The sequence below is a fragment of the Myotis yumanensis genome, unplaced genomic scaffold (assembly GCF_028538775.1).
Source record: "Myotis yumanensis isolate MYYU_CA2020_CCGP unplaced genomic scaffold, mMyoYum1.0.hap1 SCAF_6, whole genome shotgun sequence".
Taxonomy (NCBI): domain Eukaryota; kingdom Metazoa; phylum Chordata; class Mammalia; order Chiroptera; family Vespertilionidae; genus Myotis; species Myotis yumanensis.
In genome coordinates this window covers 76,276,597-76,296,908 of record NW_027223757.1, presented here as the reverse complement: position 1 = coordinate 76,296,908, position 20,312 = coordinate 76,276,597, and the positions used below count along the sequence as shown (strand labels likewise).

General features: G+C 43.7%; 1 protein-coding gene across 1 annotated transcript; it reads right to left on the bottom strand.

Moving 5' to 3' along the window:
- Nucleotides 1–577: 577 nt before the first annotated feature.
- GCM1 (glial cells missing transcription factor 1) lies at nucleotides 578–16,459 on the bottom strand. The gene is made up of 5 exons (XM_070419106.1): nucleotides 16,385–16,459; nucleotides 6,292–6,544; nucleotides 4,991–5,103; nucleotides 3,863–3,991; nucleotides 578–1,309 (listed from the first exon to the last, which is right to left on the bottom strand). The coding sequence occupies exons 1-5, from the start codon at nucleotides 16,457–16,459 to the stop codon at nucleotides 578–580; spliced, it is 1,302 nt and encodes a 433-aa protein (XP_070275207.1).
- Between the last annotated feature and the right edge of the window lie 3,853 nt (nucleotides 16,460–20,312).

Here is a 20,312-nt window from a genome sequence, read left to right as displayed (position 1 = left end):
CAATAACTGGGAAACAAGATTTTCAAAACATGATCTGATTATAGGCTTTCATCTAGAAGATAAATTTATATTTACCCAATTATCCAACACTTCTCCTTACCTTCTTTCTGCCTCTGGAAACCACAAATCTGACCTCTGTTTCTAGAATTTGGTTATTTCTTTTTTAAGTTTCCACATCTAGTGAAATTATATAGCATTTGTCTTTCTCTGTCTGACCTATTTCACTTAGCATAATGCCCTTACAGTCCATCTATATTGTAGCAAATGGCTGGATTTCCTTCTATTTTATGGCTAAATAGTGTTCCATTATTTATATTTGTACCACAACTTCTTTATCCATTCATCCATCAGTGGACATTAAGTAGTTTCCACGTGTTGCCTGTAGTCAAGAATGGCCATCAGTGGACATGGGGTGCTGATATCCCTTCAAGATGGTGATTCTGTTTCCTTTGGACATACGCATATCCAGAAGTGGATTGCTGGACCATGTGGTAGTTTTAATTTTTTGAGGAACCTCCATACTGTTTCTCCATAGTGACTGCACCAAATCACATATGTACGAACCGTGCACAAGGGTTCAGATTGGGTTCATCTTAAAGGACAGGTTGAGAAGCATTTCGTTGTTGTAGTGATCCAGACCCATGTACCTCATTTCTTCATCAAAATTCCATTTGCTGCTCTTGCCTGGCAGCGAATACTGATGGTGAGGATAAGAGGTATAGCTAAAGAGGAAGGGGTCTTCCTGAGGCGAATGGCACGTGGTGGGAGGGTAGTAGCTGTTAAACTCCATATGCACCTTCTCTTCATAGAGATCCGGCCCTGGACTTGGCCATAACGGGAGACAGCCAGTTTTGGCTGAAGGTGGTTCCACTGGAATCTGCTGAGAAAGGGGATCTAAAGCGTTCTGGGGAGGGGAGAAGTCATAAGACCAGCCGGCCTGGGGAAAGGGGTAACTGGGACACCCGTTGTCGTTAAGAGGATTTCTCCCCAAAGCAGCGCTTTTATTCCATATTTGCAGATCACTGTAATCAGAGACAGGAGGCTGAAGCAGGTCCCCAGCACCATAGATCCGCGCGTTGGACACTTTGCATTTCTCATAGAGCTCAGAGGGGCCCACGGTGGAAGTGGGGTCTGCCAGATCAGCGGCTCCCCCCAAACCATAGCTCTTGAATAAGAATTCATTCGGTGACTTCTGACGGGGGATGCCAGCCGTCAAAGGTCCACCGTCACCGCCAGGCAGGTGGATGCTTTCCTGGAAAGACCAGTTGAAAGGTAAATTTCCCCAATTTGGTGCTTCACCAGGAACAGACTGGAAAGGAAAGCGAAAAGCCCGTGTAAGTAAGTTGAGCAGATGGACACAACTACCCCAGGCGCCCATGAGTTACTCTGTACAAATAGGTGCTCTGTCCGAGTTTCCTCATTCCTGGCATGCTCAGAGCGCAGACGCACGGAGCAGCATCACCACAGTCTCTCAAGGTCTGAAAGAGGAGACGCTGATTCCATCTCCATTTTAGATCTTACTAACCAGTAAGTGCCAAATTTCCCTTCACTCTGACATGAGTGTTTAAACCAGTGGTTCTCAACCTTCCTAATGCCGCGACCCTTTAATACAGTTCCTCATGTTGTAGTGACCCCCAATTTCATAGTTACAAATTGAACATCATTAAAGCATAGTGATTAATCACAAAAACAATATGTAATTATATATGTGTTTTCCGATGGTTTTAGGCGACCCCTGTGAAAGGGTCGTTCAACCCCCAAAGGGGTCGCGACCCACAGGTTGAGAACCGCTAGTAAACATTTCCCCTCAGACGCCAATCTCATATCCTAAATGCTTTTGTGAGAAACTTCTAAGGGCTACTTAAGAAAAGTCAAATTACAGCATCACACGCCGAAACTGGTTTGGCTCAGTGGATAGAGCGTCAGCCTGCGGACTGAAAGGTCCCAGGTTCGATTCCGGTCAAGGGCATGTATCTGGGTTGCGGGCACATCCCCAGTAGGAGATGTGCAGGAGGCAGCTGATCGATACTTCTCTCTCATCGATGTTTCTAACTCTCTATCTCTCTCCCTTCCTGTCTGTAAAAAAAAAAAAATCAATAAAAATATATTTAAAAAAAAAATTACAGCATCACAGATTTGTCTTATACTCAGTACAACTCTCAGCGGGGGTCCCCCTCTCTTTTGCTTCCCTCCTTGACTTTTCTATTTTTCAGTGCTGTGTGACGTCCAAGGGACTAGGGTTGTTGTATTTTTTTCCTCAAGAGATTTTTCTCTGAACTTATTTTGTTGAATCATAAATAGGACTTCTAGACTATGAAATGGTAAATGTATTATTGTTATTTAATATATTTTTATTGATTTTGGAGAGGAAGGGAGAGAGAGATAGAAACACCAATGATGAGAGAGAAGCATTGATTGGCTACCTCCTGCACGCCCCACGCTGGGGATTAAGCCCACAACCCAGGCAAGTGCCCTGAGAGGGAATCAAACCGTGACCTCCTGGTTCATAGGTCAACACTCAACCACTGAGCTACACCGGCCAGGCGGTAAATTTATTTTTGTAAAGAGAAAGTATATTTTCCTCCAGTGAATCCTAGGAAAATAATCTGGTTGAGGATTAAATAATCCTCTTGTCTATGCAAAACTATTGACTAATAAGAGGATGGGGTGAGAGACTGTCACCAGGCAAGAGTGAGTAGGAAGAAATGCCCTTCAACTTGTCTCATGGCGGGGAGAAGGGATGAGGGGCCAGTTATTTGGACCTGGGGCTTACATTTCCTGATAAGAGACACAAGTCATATATATATATATATATATAAATATATATATATATATAGTTAAAGTACATTTAGAGCTTCCAGGGATGGACTGACTCCATTTCAGTCCTCCTGAAAAAAACTTGAAGCATCCCTGGCCAGTGTTGCTTAGTGGTTGGAGCATTGGCCCATACACCAAAGGGGAGTGGGTTCAATTCCCAGTCAAGGGCACGTACCTGGGTTGGGGGTTTCAATCCCCAGCCCTGGTTGGGATATGTATGGAAGGCAACCAATCTATGACACATCAGTGTTTCTCTCTTTCTCTCCCCTTCCCTACCACCCCTCCACTCTCTAAAAATCAATGGAAAAAACAGCCTCTGGTGAGGATTAACAAGAAACAAATAACACTTAAAAGAAATGTGGAGCATTGAACTGCACTGGTCCACTTTTATGCGGATCTTTCTTAATAAATACCTATACTATTTGGATCCAAAGTTGGGAGTCTGTGGATGCAGAAGGCTGTCTGTCTGCATTGATCTTCACCATTCTCTGTAGGGGATTTGAGCATCTGTGGTTTTTGGTATCCACAGGGTATCCTGGAACCAATCTTTTGTGGATACTGAGGTACAACTTAAGTTTGGGGGGCAGTGAAAAATTATATACAGATTTATTACTACTCGGGGGGTCAGTGCCCCTAACCCTTGCATCGTGGAAGGGTTAACTGTAATCTGTTTTAGGGAAGAATGAACATGTGGGCAGAAAGCATGAGGCTAATATTTGTGGAGATCATTTCAGTTAATTCTGGTTCTCTGAGAACCAAATTACAAAGTGCCAAAATATAAGTTAAGTACTAATTCCAGTTTCTTTTTCATTGTGGTAGGGAAGATGATTCTAAAATTACATAGAATTTATGTTGAGAGCACACGATAAAGATGGTAGAAATTAAGGGGAATCCCTCAGGCTCAGTTTGTGTGGCAGATGCTGGCTTACAGGTGAGCCTGGCGGGATATGACTTCTGCTCTCACTTGTAGGTATTGAAATCTACTGCCCCACCACAGGGGTGGCGAGTTGCCGTCTGGTTCTGAACACACATGGGGAAAGGTTACCTTTGCCTCTGGGCCCCTGTTCAGCTTCAAGGAGACGGAGGAAGATGCCACCTGCACTTTCTTTACTGTTCTTCTTGCTTCGGCTTCCATTTTGGTTTCTGGCTTTGGATGATCGTGTTCTCCCTTTGACTTAAAGAAGACAAGGATGTAAAATAAATGACCAGATGGTCCTTCATGGTGTGTAAAATTTTACCCTGTGCCCTGTCATATGATCGTGTGTTGCTACAGTTGAGCGTTGTAACAAGATTGAATACACCCTTTAAGTACCTCCCAAGTCCACCCAGCACTTTCTTGCCTGCCTGTTTTTGTTTACGATGCTCCTCCTTTTCCTGGTGTCTCTCACCCACATGGCAACGTCCTATTCATCGGGATAGCAACTAATGCCTATTGCACACGATCTCATTTAACCTCCAGCACAACCCCGTGAGGCACATGCTATCATTATCATTCCCAGTTAGCGGAATGGGAAATTGGGGCATGGAGAGATGGCGGTGCCTGGGTCACTTCCCTGGTAAGTGGGTGAGCTGGGAGCTAATTGTTAAAGATTCAGGAATTCTATGAGCTGGTTGTTAAAAACAGCCGATTGCTTTAAATGAGACAGGATGGGAAGACTTACAGCACAGGAATGGGCCAACCCTGAAAATCAGAACACTTTCCTTTCGGGGGAGTGAGAGGGGCAGGGTTACCAGCACGCCACCGCTGCGAACCCAGGCAGACACTGGCAGAGGCCACTCCTCACCTCTGTGTATGCCACCGCTCCCGCTTTTACTTCCCAATATCCAGGTTTTACAGAACACTGGGGCTTAGGGAGGGCAGTGTTTAGGTTTGCAGAGCAACTCAGAAGTCAGAGCTGGTATTCAGTCTGGAGTTTGAGGCTATGTACAAGGCAGGGCTGCTGGCCTGAGTGCGATCACGTTACTAACCCTACGGAGCAGCCCGAGGCAGAGGCAGCCAGGCACCCCTGCTGAGGGGTGGGGTACAGGCACTTGCTCGCCCAGAGTGTGCCTCGGGGTCGGTGTCGGCTCTCATTCACCTGCACATCTCCTGTGTGAAACCCCTCCTCATACTCTGTAACCATGTCTTGAATTAAAGAGAAATGGCATCTTATCACTATAACCCAAGTCCAACCTGGAAAAATATGAAGCGTCCTTCATGCCTCCAGAAGTTGGTGACCGGGAAGCCCCCGTGGCCTCGGCAAGGAATGAGCTTCAGGGGCCCATCGCAGTTGGGACAGAGTTTCCCTGCAAAAGAGCAGCAGAAGGTGACCCCGTGCCACCGAGCCATGCCAGCTGACCTCTGAGCCCAGGCAGCCCTGGTGGTGTTAACCAGGAAGCCAGGATGGCAGAGACTACACCTGGGCCAGTTTTATGCACTTCCATCAACTGGGCAACCCCTGGCCCTAGGAAGCCTGGCCACCACACGGCCCAGATCAGTCTCACACGTGGCTAGTGGAAGCAGCCTATAGAACGGGATATTTCACAGGTCAGGGGAGAGGTCTCCTGAGCAGAATATCCCTCCCTATGTATTTACTGATAAGTTAAAATTCTTTATAGAAAAGAAGACAAAATTCTTTTACTTCACGATTACAACTAAGAGTCAAGGAGCAAAGCCACATGGGGGAGAGAGAACGCAGCTGCTAAATTTTTACTCAAGTGTAAATGACCAATATTAGATCCTGCCTTGAGAGCAAGTCTTGAAGACAAGCTACAAGGAAATAACAGGAGGTTACTTGAGGTCTGAAATGGACCAGGCACAGGGAATGCTGAATGCATTTCACAATCCGATGAATATGATAAAAAACAAAAGGAGCACATATTTCCGCATGTGATTATGGCATGAGCCCAAATGTCATGGAATTGAGTCTAATCGCAAATTTAGCCCCGGTGCTCCCACTCCAGATCAAAGCACTCCTTGAGATCATATAGGGATCTTTTCCCCACAAGGTCAGGAAGCAAATCTAATAGACAACGCTCTCCTAAACTTTATATGGGCTCACTGATGAATTAATGTTAGTCCCATAAGTTAGGCATCTCCTTTTTTTTTTTTTTTTTTTTTTTTTTTTTTTACATAAAACATCAGTACATATTAGACATTTTAAAAACATTTCTTTACATTTTTTTAAATTTCAGCTTCATTGAGGTATAATTGGCATCTGCCTTTTAACAGAGGCCTTGAGTTAGGTGCCTAAACTCAAGGGAGCAGTTTTAATGGTGGATGCTCTGGTCAAGGCAGACCCGTGGGGCAGTACCCTGTGGGGGGTAAAGGGGGGTGGGTGGGGTCTCCTTAACATGTTCTGCATAGGCACAGCCTTGGTCTCCTCCAGTGTGAAGGTTGAGCCCTTGTGATGTGCTGGGAGGTAGTGGCCCAGCTGAGCAGGAGCGTTTGAACGGACACCAGCTTCCTCTCCAACGACAGCGAGCCCCACTCACTCTGCTGCTTCTGCCGGGCCTTGTCGCAGATCGCAGGCCTCAGGTAGATCTTGCGGCCCTCCTTGGCAGAGCAGTCTCGGCTGCACACCACCACGCCCAGGCAGGACTTCTTGAGGATGCGCGAGTTGTGGTTGTTGGTGTTGCGCATGGCCCAGCTGCTCAGGTGCCTCTGCGCGCTCCTGTCCTCCGAGCTGTAGATGTACTTCTCGTAGGAATCCGGCCATTCTTGGAACCAGTCTACCTTTTTCACATCCTTACAGAAACACAAAGATTACCATTATATTTTAAGCTACAAGGCCTGATCGTCCATCACCGTGGAGTCCATAGACAGGAAGGTGGTTCTGGCGCTCAAGAGCTAGGCCAGGGACCCTTGGCAGAGACCAACCTGGCTCCCACTGTGACGGTGATTTCTGAGAAGGCCATGCAGCAGCAGCTGTGTCTCCTGCACCTTTGCTCCCTGGACCAAAAGGAGCTGTGACTCAGCCCTCTGAGTTCTACCCGATGGCGGCTTCTCCAGCCCTTGGTGATAAGAGTTATGACCACTTCTCACTAAGAATTTTTGAGGATGAAGTAACGTTATTGTGTTGACACAATTAATTCGGAAACACCCTTGTGGCAGGATAGTGAGGTCATACCTCATACCACCGTGCAGTTACCATATTAAGCTTGGTAAGGCTAATACAAAGTTATCGGCGGTGGGAGGACTGGAGAGCCCGGGCACAGGAGGAGTCTGAGAGCCGTTTCCGCCCTTATAGAGGTCTCCCTTTTCTCCACTCCTATATTCATGTGCCTCAAACAGGGAGAGGAGTAAGGAGGAGATTGCTTTGACCGGAAGCTTCTATCTTCTTGCTCAGGATTGGCACTATTCCCTGTGCTGAACCTCTAACTAAACAAAGACACTCCATCGTGAGCATAAGGTATTTGGCTTTCTGTGTATCTGTTTCCTCATCTGTGTAATAGGGATAACAAGACGTGTCTACCTCAAAGGTCGTTCTGAGAATTAAATATGATAATATACAAAAATACTTAGCACAGCCTGGAGTACATTCCTCAGGCCCCGCTTTAGTCCACAGAAGCCCCATCAGACAGTCCCAGCTGGTTCTTAGCATGAGAATTATTAAAGAGTCTCAGGAGTCAAACTCAGGCTGTGTCCATCCCCACAGCTCCCAGAGACCCGCCATGGTATAAGAAGAGTCTGGAAGATAAGACTAGAAGATTCCAGAAGGTCCAGAAGGAGTGATCAGGGGACTGGTGTTCATTGAGTTAGATTTCAAGTTTAGAACATGACAAAGAACTGTGTAACAGGAAACTCTGAGCAAGGGGTTTTGTCTCCGAAGCCTCACTTTGCTCTTCTCTGAAACGGGAACATTGATAAAAGCACACTTCAGACAGTACTGTAACGAGCAGATCTGTAAGCTTTATATAATGAGAGTTGTTTGAATGGAATGTCACGGGAGCTGAGGTAGGTCTGAGGAAATATGAGAGGTTCTATGTACTTGAGAGGTTAGTGGTTAAGAGCTTGGGCCTGCAAACTCGACGCATGGGCCAAATCCAACCCACTCTCCGCTTTTGTAAATAAAGTTTTATTGGAACACAACCATGTTCCATGCACTTGACTGTTGTCCATGAATACTTTCATGCCACCACGGCAAAGTTTAACAGTTCTGGCAGAGACTGGATGGCCCGAAAAGCCTAAATGTATACTATGTAATTGGCCCTTTACAGGAAGTTAGCCAATTCCTGGCTAAGGGCATGGCCAATGGAGGCAGATGACCTGGGTGTGAGTCTTAACAAGCTCCTCGCCCTCTCAGTGCCTGTTTCCTGCTCTGTAACAAGAGCATCTACTTCACAGGGATGTTCTGAGGATGGAATCATCTGACATACGCAAAACATTTATAACTGGCCACAGCAAGTTCCACATCAGCGTTGGCTGTTATCTACTAGACCTGGGGCCACATCGGCCAGCCAATGTGACTGTAGGAGCCCCCAGCTTTCAGGGAGAAAGGGCCCACGGAGGGGCCACTGCATGCCTTAAACCTTGCCAAGCCTAATGCAAGTCCAAGCGCCTACACAACAAAGCTTAATTGTTGCAACTCTGGTTCCACCCCCTTCCTTCTCAGGGCAGTGACAACAGCGGGCCCTTCGAGGAACTCCTGTGGTTTGGGAAGGGGAGGTTGCCCCTGAAGAGAAGGGTGAAGGGTACTTCTGAACGGGATGAAATTCAATGTCCCAGAGGGAGAGAAACAGCTCATCATCTCCTGCTTTCTCCACCCACCTCTCTCCTCTCCCTTCTGGCCTAAGCGCCAAATAAGGCTCTTGTTTCCTGTCACAGAAGTGCTACAGAAAGCATCATGTTTTACCTTCTGAAATAATCAAAATGCAGGTTAAAATGTGTACCTTTGTCTAACAGTTTGGACTGTACAAATCTACTGGTGGATCCCAATTACGCAAATACAAAGCACAGTTGTCAGGGTAGCAGAGACAGGGGAGAGGGGGACTTAGAGAAGCTGAGATTTTCATGTTTTAAAGTTGAGTGGCCCTTTAGGCTGGTCACTGGCATAAATCCAATGAGCCAGGAGGAGGGGAAGGTATTTATGAGAGCGGCTCAGATGTTCTGGTTAAAGACTCCCTGTTCTCAGAGGAAAGAAAATGATCCCCACCCTGTCTGTCTCTCTCTTTCCCATTTTCTCTCAGTTTAGTGTATATTTTGATCTCTCACGAGGCTTCCTCTATGACCCATGGATTATTTAGAAACATATGGTTTAGTTTCCATGTGTTGGAAGATTTTTCTGTTGTCTTTTGCTATTTTCTAATTGGAGAATATACTCTGTGTTTTTTTTATTATTTTAATATTCTTGAGATTTGTGTTAGGGATCACGATACGATCTATATTCTACTGTCTTTTCAGCTTTTTTACCCCCACAGTCCCTCCACTGGCACCCTAGGTTTCCAGTATCACTAATAATGCAACAATTTTGACAACATATGGACTTGAGGAAATAACTAGGAGTAAAAGGACTCAAGCTATTCTCTTGGCTATTTATTTATGCCCAGTTTTTTTACCTGAATGCTTTGTGGAATCTTCTAAGCTCCTTTGACATTGAAATTAAGGGAAAGCCAGATCACAACAATGCAAAGGAATCCAGGTGTCAAATGAATGATAGCGACTTTTGAAAGCCTTTTAAATTTAAGGCACAGGAGAGGTAAAATGTAAAAAGAAAGAATAATCATTTCTTAATTGTGTTTAGCAAATTCCTGCAAAATATTTTCTTCTTTTTTTTAGATCTTTTGTTTATTTTAATTTCTAACTTTTCATGAGTAACTCTTTGTTTTTCCTCTTGGTTAAGAAGTTTATAATTTAAGGAGAATATTCTTAAAGTTTCCAACATGTAAATCTAACTAATTTATATTTTATAATCTCATTGGTAATATATTGGGGGCTTCATGAATGTTTTTATGATTTCTCTGTGTAATTTTTTACTAAAAGACTTAATCCTCTAACTCTCAAAATCCTTGAAACTCTATATAATCATAGATCACCCTTCATCATCTCCTCATTCTAATTTATTTAACTACTGAAGTTTTTTTTTTTTTAATATATTTTATTGACTTTTTACAGAGAGAAAGGGAGAGAGAGAGAGAGAAGAAAGGGAGAGAGAGAGAGAGAGTTAGAAACATCGATGAGAGAGAAACATCGATCAGCTGCCTCCTGCACATCTCCCACTGAGGATGTGCCCGCAACCCAGGTACATGCCCTTGACCGGAATCGAACCTGGGACCCTTCAGTCTGCAGGCCGACACTCTATCCACTGAGCCAAACCGGTTTCGGCTAACTACTGAAGTTTTAACAGAGTACCTTAAGAATTAAGAATATACTATTATATAAAACAACAAATTAAAATCAACATTCCGAAATGAGGCATCAAAAATATCTACCTGATTAGGTTATTATATTAAAACTGATTTTCATTTGGAATATAGTCTAATCTCAGATAAAGCAATTATCTACCAGGTTTTCTTTCATTATAACAGCTTATTAGTTCCTTATAAATAAATGTTTCCAAGTAAAACAGGAATAGCAAACAGATACATCTTAAAGCAAATGAGTTAGAGGGGAAAATTAGGTGTCACTTATGGAAAAACAATTTCACCAGCATTTTGATTTACAGACAACTTTTCAAGAATTTATCTCTTCTGAGTCAAATGAAAACAAACTCCAAGGGTTCTCAAAAAGATAAATTCTATTCAACAAAATGCATTTGAGTCAGGAATTCCTGCTTAGATTAAACCTGCCATTTCCTTCCTTTGGTAAGGGGTCAAGACTCAGACAAAAAGCACCTAACTTACTCAGACTAAGGTGATCCAGCCTGGCCCAGCTTTCAAACTCTGTCACCTACTTCTCCCTTCCCTTCCCCACTCCACCCCACTAAGCAAGGGATCCCTGACAGGTGCTCAGAGAGAGCTCTGCTACTCTGGTGCAGTAATGGGCCCAAGCCCATCACCGGAAACACAGGGCAGCAGAATTCTGGCCCCAATCACAGGGGAGCCAATGAACATGAAAGCCCACATAAGTTGCGCTGCCCCAGGGAGTTTCCGGATACCAAGAAAACTGGACAAAGAGGACAAAGTCATGGGGTATCTGCGTCAATGTGACCTGATCATGCAGCCAGATAATAATTGACTAGAAACCCAGAATCTGGGACCTGTTAACTCCCTCCCCAGCACCAAGACACAAAGATTGCTACAGCTGGCTCCTTCTGATCACATTTAGTCACATGAATTCACAGAAAGAGCTCTGACATTCACCTTGGCTAATAAGTTTTCACTCATCCCCTACAAAAGCCAAAGAAACTTTGCTGGCTAAAATCATGATCCAGGAATTAACTAATCGGAGATGCGGCCTCTTTGTAGTTGGCTCACCAGCTTTTAGGTTGGTCTGCATTTCTACTTAACCTATGTATGTCCTCATTGTTTTCTGTCTATAAAATATGTACTTCGGCCTTGGAATTTTGTGAGTTAATGACTCAGTGTGGCTTTGGCCATGGGTTTAATCTGAAAACTGCTCATGCTTAGGAACAAAATGATTCCAGGTATTTGTCTGCTGTGGTATTGCTGGAACACCCTGTACTTTTGCTTAGAGAAACTGGCTGGTGCTAAGAACGGAGTAGCTACTCTCATCTTCCTGCTGAATTGGGTACTATTTAGGAGAAAAGGGAACTGATTCTCTTCTCAATTTTTGACCCGAAAAAAAAAGCGGCGGGGGGGCAGGGGGATTTCTTAGGGATTCAAGGCTCTCAAGTATTACAATCCGTACTAATGAGAGTTTGACATTCTCAGGTACCATGTGATGAACATGTTTTAACGAAGTAAAACTAAACCAGCACCGGACATTTGCTGCTTGCACCAAGGAAAGCCTACAGCAATTCTTTTTTGAACCTTCAAAATGCAAAACTGGTGTATTAGATTAGCCTGGAAAAACAGACTTTTACCAATGATGGTTTTGAGTAATTTAAGTGCCTGCCCTTCTGGGCTGGCTCCCTGCGGACTAGGTTAAAGGGAGATGGTATCAAAATAATCACAAGTTAGAGGAGTGACCAGACACAAGTGAAATGAAGGTTTGTTAAGAACATATGCAGCTGAAAGAAGGAAGAAACAAACTGGGGAGGGATGATATATTGAGGGCAAGTAGTCTTTCTAAATCCAAACCTGATGGCGATGCTTCCCACTGCCTATAAAATAACACAGTCCTCTTCCATAGCCTGCTCCAAACCACCTCTCCAGTCCCCAGCCTCCCAAATCTCCTTGCTGGGCACCATGCATAAGCTCCCTCAAATGAAGACTTGGTTAGTTTCTTCCTGTCCCTATCACCCCTTTCCCCTCTGAGATCTGTCGACAAGTCTCTTCTATGCATTCATGCCTTTCTTGTCTTGATTGCTTTCTTCACTTGCCCTAATCCACCCTCGTTTTACAATGCCCTTCTCTGGAGAAAGCCCTTTGCCAGGTGCCCTACCTTGCTTTCCATGCCCAAGTCCTGCTGAATTACATACTTTCTCCTTCAAGCACTGCAAGCATTTTTCGACATGGCTTTGATTCTCTATTTGGGCACTAATCTTGTTCCCTTAGTTCAGCTAGATGATCCCTGTGGCCCTGAGCCTGCTATAGTGTCTGGCACATTATAGTCACTCAAAAAATGCCTGATGTCCTGGTAACAGTTGTCAAAAGTGAGTCCACAGCCCTAACTGGTTTGGCTTGGTGGATAGAGCATTGGCCTGCGGACTGAAGGGTCCCAGGTTCAATTCCGGTCATGGGCATGTACCTTGGTTGCGGGCACGTCCCCAGTGGGGGGTGTGCAGGAGGCAGCTGATCGATGTTTCTCTCTCATCGATGTTTCTAACTGTCTATCCCTCTCCCTTCCTCTCTGTAAAAAAAATAAAAAATAAATTAAAAAATCAATAAAAAATATTTTTAAAAAAGTGAGCCCATAAATCCATAAATCTCAATATATCTGAGACACGTAAAGTGATACAGAGTTTCCAGGACCTGATACAGTCAGGATTCACTCAGGTGACCACCGTGAAAGTTGAAGCACGTGAGTGGATTAACAGAAAAGGAATTTGTTTTACAAGTTGCAGGAATTTGCCCATGGGTTGCAGAAGTACAACTCTGGTAAGAATATAGTATCATGAAAAACAAAGCAGAAATTCTTTGTATGGGTGGTACAGAGAATGAAAGTGGGGAAATTAATAATAATAACAAACCATTGCATTTGATCCTTTAAATAACTTTTTTAAAAAAACTTCTAAACAGGTGGTCTGAGGAAGAGTAACCACATGAGAAACTCCATGAAAAAGGGGCTCCATGGTCAAAAATAGGTGAAGGTGTGCCCTAGCCATTTGGCGCAGTGGATAGAGCATTGGCCTGTGGACTGAAGGGTCCCGGGTTTGATTCTGGTCAAGTGCACATGCTCGGATTGTGGGCCCAATCCCCAGAAGGGGGCGTGCAAAGGCAGCCAATGATTCCCTCTCATCATTGATGTTTCTCTTTCTCTCTCCCTCTTTGAAATCAATAAAAATATATTTTAAAAACATAGGTGAGGGCAACACTGCCTAACAGGGCTTCCTCCTGTGAGAGCCACCCATGCACAGGGCGGTTAGAAAGGCTCCGAGCCTGCTGTAAAGAAATCTTCAACTTCGCTGAACCTAGTATTTCTCTTTTTCTTTCTTCACAACACCCATTAAAATTCCTTGCAACTTGCTCTGGCTGGTTTGGCTCAGTGGATAGAACGTTGGCCTGTGGACTGAAGGGTCCCAGGTTCGATTCCGGTCAAGGGCATGTGCCTCGGTCAGAAGTGCAGGAAGGCAATTAATTGATGCGTCTCTCTCACACTGATGTTTCTTTCTCTCTCTTTCTCTCCCCCACCCCCCAACCCCCGTCCTTTCCATTCTCTAAAAATCAATGGAAAAATATCCTTGGGTGGGGATTAACAACAACAAATCCCTTGTAACTTATACTCTACTGAACACATTTTGGGAAACACTGCTCTGAACAGCTTAGAGCTTTAAGCAGGGTATATAGGAATTGCTGTTTTTATTTTACCCAGGAGGTAACTAAGACTTCAGGAAATCGACTTGTTTAGAGTCACACAGATTGAAAACAATGAAGTTGTCCATTAGTAAATTCCATGTTTGTCATTTGTTGTTTAATATGTACCAGGCATCATGGTAGGCCTGGGCCGGCAGGTCTACCTTCCAAATGCAGGCCACCTCCCAAATCTCAGGTCATGCCATCTAGACTATTAGAACTAAAAGGGTACATAAGAGACCATTTAGTGCAACCACCTCCTTTTCAGAAGAAAGGGAGTCTGGGAAAAGGTAAACAACGCCCCAAGGCTCTACAAATAAAAAGAGCAGAACTGGAATTCAATGCCAGGGCTTTGTCTCCTGCGTCTCACAGTCACCATTCAGCCTCCAGATTTGCTCACAAAACATAAAACCCGGTATGCTTGGAAATCCTTGCAAGGCCTTTTATTTTCATCTCACCTGGTTCTTGATTCAGTTCCAGAGCCAGCAAACACCCAGCTGGGGATGCTGTTGTCTCTGCTTAGAAAGCGTTAAGGGACCTTTCTACTCTTAATTCTTTCTGTGGCGTGTTTAACAAATTGAAGTTATTTCCATGAGAAATCAAACTTTTTCTATGAACTGTAAATGGTACATTTCCAAAATTGAATGTGTATTTTTGCGGTAAATTTTTCAGTTCAATGTCTTGGGTAGCTGAGAATGCTTTTATGCTGAGAATTCGTGTTGGGACATGTACTTTAATGAGCCCTGAGACTCCCTCCAGGGAGGTAGTTCTTTCTTTTGTCTGATCAGATGGGTGATATGGATCCTTTTCCAGAAAACAATGGATGTCAGTATGCAGTGCGCCCTGTCATTTCAGGGATTCTCAGACCCCGCAAAAACTCCTGCTCTGGGATGTGACACTGCAGAGTCATCTATGGTCCTGCGTACTTCAGCTCTTGATTTGGAGGATGCCTGGCTTACATTGGGGAGTTGCAATCATGAAATTAGGAATAGGCTGAAATGCAGGTCCTTGAGCCAGGAGTAATTAAAATGTACCTTAAAGTTTCCCCTAACACAGCTGTGGCTGCAATAATCGTAAACCAATGGTGACTACTACAAAGACAAATCCCTAAAATAGATATTATGACTTAGCTGTGGTTTATTTAATCATTCTTAAATGAATGAAAAGTAGGGCACACTTCCTATCCTCCACTTTTCCAAGATCTACCAAGAGAGAATGTAGGGAGGAATTTAAAGAGAAACAAAAGAAATCTTTAAAAAATATTTAAACATAAAGAGAAGCAAAAGAAAATTAGTGTAAAATGTGAAAAGATCTGGAAGTCTTCACTAGAGTGAAAATCTGGAATGGCTATGAATCAGGACTGTGGAATCTCCCTTCCCTCTCCGCTGCTTGGATAATTCAAGTTTCTTGTTCCCCAAGAATCAGGTAGATCAGCTCGACCTTTTCAGTACTTGGCAGTGCTGGTCTCCGTCTTAGCTTTCCTAGTCACCTTTCCAAATGACTCGCAGTGAAGCACCCTTCAACTAGCAGAGAGGGAGGTCGGGGAGCCTGTTTTAATCAATGCTTTCCACCAAATTAAGAGTTAAGATGAAGGCCGAGGAAACATACAATCAAAGTCATTCTAAGGCTGGAAAGCGGCCCCGTGTGTGTATTATTTACAAAAGTCCTGGAAGAGCGTGCTGTCCCCCACACGGGCACTCCCATTTGGACATTCCAGTTACAGATTTTGTTTCAAACCATCACTATAGCAAATGAGGCTGTGGGGGGACGTGTGCTTTATGAAGAGTCTTCTTATGGGCAAATACCTTGTCATGGATTTTATGCCTCTAGGTAGCCAGGGAGGGTGCAACCTGAGCCACTATTGAATGAGAAGGGAAGTAGCATTTTCTTTGCTTCAGTCTATAAGAGGGGGGCGGGGTAGAAAATAGTGGGTTGGGGGATTGGTAAGTAAAGACCCACTCAAATCATAGGTTTGGGCATCTCCTTTTAAAATTCCTGACCCAGCCCTGACCGGTTTGGCTCAGTGGATAGAGCGTCGCCCTGCGGACTGAAGGGTCCCAGGTTCAATTCCGGTCAAGGGCATGTACCTTGGTTGCCGGCACATCCCCAGTGGAGGGCGTGCAGGAGGCAGCTGATCGATCTCTCTCATCGATGTTTCTAACTCTCTATCCCTTTCCCTTCCTCTCTGTAAAAACAAAAACAAAAAACAATAAAATATGTTTTAAAATTCCTGACCCAGGTGTCCAGCTGAAGCTCCGGAGGACAGGAGCTTACCCAGTAGGAACCTCCACCGATTTCCTTCCAAGTCTTAGCAAGCTAATAGTCAAGGCCTCATAGCCAAATGCCGGGTGCGGCAAAAGTAGGTTTGCAGTTGTGAGGACATGAAACACAGACTTTATTCTTGTATTACTACTTATTAATTACTGAATAATTTTCCATACAAGCAACTGTAATCCTACTTTTGCCCCACCCCGCCCTGTATTGAAGGCAGATTCTTACAGCCAGTACATACCTGCGGCAGTTTTACATCATTGATATCCCAGCTTAATATCTCTTTGTCCTCAGAATCCAAATCCTCGGGTTCCATGGTAAAGTCAGGTCAGCCACCAATGTCTGTGTATTTAGCTCCCTTTAGCAGTGCTTCAGGATTTTGCTCGTAATTATAGTTGGATCAGTCCACTCAAGCAGCTTAGACCAAGAGACTATTTTCTGATGCTAAAAAAATAAATGATAATAATACTGACCATTAAAGAGATACAAATCAGTGCTTGTCTAACTGAAAAACCTGTTTTATTGACATTTTTGCAATCACCAACGTACAGCTAGAAATGAAAGATAGAAGCCGTTAAGAGATCTTGCTGAAAGAAAGCTTGGCCAGTGGGAATCAGAGTGTGGTGATCATGCACTAACCCCTCGGTCCTTGCTAGTCCCAGCTTGCGAAGGTTCTAGCAGGAATGGCTGTCACCTGTAGCCAATGGTTAGGGTCTTTTCCTCCAAATGTATGCCCGTGTTTGAGGGGGAGAGCTGGCTTGGAGCTGTCTCCACGGAAATGCCTTCACAAATTAGCTCATATGTGGATGAAATTCTAGGAGGGGAACATCATGACCAGTCGTGTCTCTATAGTATTTTTTAAAGCTAAATTGCTACAGAGGTTAATGTTGGTCTCCTCGATAAATCCAGTGTGCACTTTATATCTTCAAATATGATCAAATGACATGCTCGTATGCGATTCCTCTAAAACCTTGGTGTTGCTGACATTTTGGACCTGATCATTCTTTGTTGTGCGGGCTTATCTCGTGCACTGTAGGCTGTTTGGCAGCATGCTTAGGCTCTGCCCATTAGGTGCTAGTAGCAAACCACCCTTCTTTGTTGTGACAACAAAAAAATGTCTAGAGACATTGCCCCGGGGGGATTGTATGAGAACTGCTCTAACATCATGTTTCTTATCATTTCACTTGAAGCAGTCTTCAGGACTTTGTGACTTCATCTTCAGCCATCTCACTCTTTCCTGTTGCCCACAAGAAAATTCTGTCTCACCTTCCTTTGATTAAATTGTTTTATGTGGCCGAAACCCGTTTGGCTCGGTGGATAGAGCGTCGGCCTGCGGACTGAGAGGTCCCAGGTTTGATTCCGGTCAAGGGCATGTGCCTGGGTTGTGGGCATATCCCCAGTGGGAGATGTGCAGGAGGCAGCTGATCGATGTTTCTCTCTCATCGATGTTTCTAACTCTCTATCCCTCTCCCTTCCTCTCTGTAAAATATCAATAAAAATATATTTTTTTAAAAAATTGTTTTATGTAAGCAATGGATATTCAAAAATTTTTGGTGCAAACTGCATTTCTTTCCCATGAAGAATACTGCTCTAGTTTCTAATAATAATCCGTTAAAGGAGATTTACAAATTAAGAAAAAAAACGTTAGTTCGAAGTGTTCTACTGAGGAAAAACGAATCACTTTGCAGGTGAAATGTGCTTGTTAGTAGAATAAGAAGTGAAACGCGTTTGCATGTACAGTTGAACCTTGAACAATGTGAGGTTAGGGGTGCCAATACCGCACGTAGTCGGAACTCTGAGTACAACTTAGGTCAGCCCTCTGCGTGCACAAAGCCCCAACCATAGATCTATATCATTATCACTTGCTGGTGTTCTTGTAAAAACAAGGGACATGATGGTGTTATGTAGAACTCTTCAACAGCAAACTCAAACCACAAGCTGATTAATGGTCCCATAAGCTTTGTCCCTTAGTTATGTGACTTTATATAACCCTAACACTTGTCAATCACGGACAAGTATCCAAGTGTATGGATAGAGAAAACTGTTGACCTGAACATATAAATGAAGTCTGGCCATTAAATAACAAGCTAAACGGAATCGAAGAGACCTCCCGACCCTGTCTACCCACTTAGTGTTCACAGACTCAGAGCATGAAGTCCCCACTTCCCATGTCAAACGCTGGCATGCAAAATGAAATCCCCGTGAGTTTCAAATCAAATTCTACGTTTGGAAAATAAACACTGAGTTAATTAAGAAATGATGCCACAGATTGACTTTCATTTAGAAGACTTTAGTAACAAGTATATTAGACACAAATACCAAGTGAAAATGTGATAGTGGCAGATTTATGTACTTACCTCTTTGAATGTTAACAACAGTGATTCAAGTGGTCTAAAATTTGTTATCGCTAATTGGGATAGATTGAACTTTTTTTCTAAAAAACAAAACAAATGAATAACAAGATTCACATTTCCCGAAATGAAAAACACTGTTTTAAGCCTGATTAAAGTAGACACACGTCTTTTGTTTTTAAATTAAGGAGCGGGGAATCAAATATCTTGCTATAGAATAACTAGGTTGTTTTTTAATTTTTTTCTGATATAAATTTTTGCCAAATAAATGAACATTCATTTAATATTTCACTGAAGGATAGGAGCAAATCATAGAAAAGAAGAAGACTGTTTGCCGCCCTTAAGACATAAACAAACTGAGCTTTTCTCCAGGATTAAAAAAGTCTAAGTTTGTCAAGACTTTCTCTTTTTAAAGCAACTCGGGCCAAAGTGTATTCAATTTTCATCATTTCTACCAAAAAAACAACTAGAAAAATGGCCATTACCGCATCCCTTATGTTTGCATTTTCTTGGGATTTCTGGCTTCCTTACCTTTTGACTTCTTATGGAGATGCAGACAATACTGTATTATAAAAATCTCATCCCTGGTTCAGGTCCCAGCAGGCTCTGGTCATTTTCTAGGCAGAAGCCGCTGTTCCCTAACCCAGGTCAAGGTACACTATGCTAATGAGCTCTGGCAATAGTCCAATCAAAATCTAGATGCTCCCAGCTCAGGGTAGGTAAGAGCGAGCAGGGAGCCACTTAACCAGCTCAATTCTCTGCAGAATGCCAGCAATGTGATGAATATTTTATGATGTGCCTCTGAACTTTCCCCTCCTTCATAGTAAGAGGGCCCTGTAACGAAAATGCATATGAGAACCCCTAGAGGAAGCACAGATGTTTTCCTCTAGTAATGTCATAGGTTGGGCTCCAGGCAGAATTGACAGTAAATTCTAATTCTCCCACCATTGAACCCTGTCTGTGTGTGTGTGTGTGTGTGTGTGTGTGTGTGTGAGAGAGAGAGAGAGAGAACAGACATTGCACTGAGGGAATTTATTGGAATAGATTTGGGTAGCCAACAGCTCCTAAACCAGAAACACCAAAATGTTAACCGAACCACTAACACTGATGCCTCAATAATCCCGAGTGTTCCAATCTCCCAAAATAACATAATTCTCCTTTCTAGACATGTCCTCAGCAGTCTGGGCAACAGCCCAAAATCAGTTGCGTTCATCTGCTATGTTCCAGGCAGTCTGCTAGGCGCTGGAGGTACAGGGAGAATGACAGCTGGTTAAGAAGCTCAGTCTGCCAGGTGGGCGCTGGAAGTGTCAGGGGAACACTTTGTAAAGTATGACCATTTAATCACTGTGCTGTACACCTGAAATAATAATATAATATTGAATGTAAACGATAATTGAAAAAAAAATTTTTTAATAAAAAAGTTCAGTCTAGGGGAAAAGATGAAAAAAAGACACGAAATGAGCACCCAGGTAACTTGATGCACAGAATAGAGGCAGCCTAGAAGGAGTGTAGGAGGAGAAATTATTAATCTGGAGAGAAGAGAATCGGGGGAAACTTGTTTTATAAAAATGATGCCTGATCAGCCCTTTAAAAGACAAACAGATCTTTGTCGAGGCATCGAGAAATGGAAAAGGCTGCTCCGGGTTGTAGCAATGTCATGGGAAAAGGTGGAGAGGTATGAAAAGTGTGGCGTGCACAGCATCACGAGAAGTCAGTACCTGCCAGGAAGGGGCAAGCCGTCAGAGGCAGGCTGCGAAGGAAGGAATGAGCAGGCCAGAAGGCAAAATGCTTGGGAGGCTTTGCAGGTTGTCGGGCAGA

Bases quoted from the DNA above. Each gene is read 5' to 3' on its own strand.
- GCM1 (XM_070419106.1), bottom strand. From the start codon at position 16,459: ATGGAACCCGAGGATTTGGATTCTGAGGACAAAGAGATATTAAGCTGG. The intron at 3,992-4,990 runs GTTGGACTTGGG...GTCTTCTTTAAG, and splicing joins GACGCTTCATATTTTTCCAG to TCAAAGGGAGAACACGATCA. The intron at 1,310-3,862 runs GTAACCTTTCCC...TTTCCTTTCCAG, and splicing joins ACAGGGGCCCAGAGGCAAAG to TCTGTTCCTGGTGAAGCACC.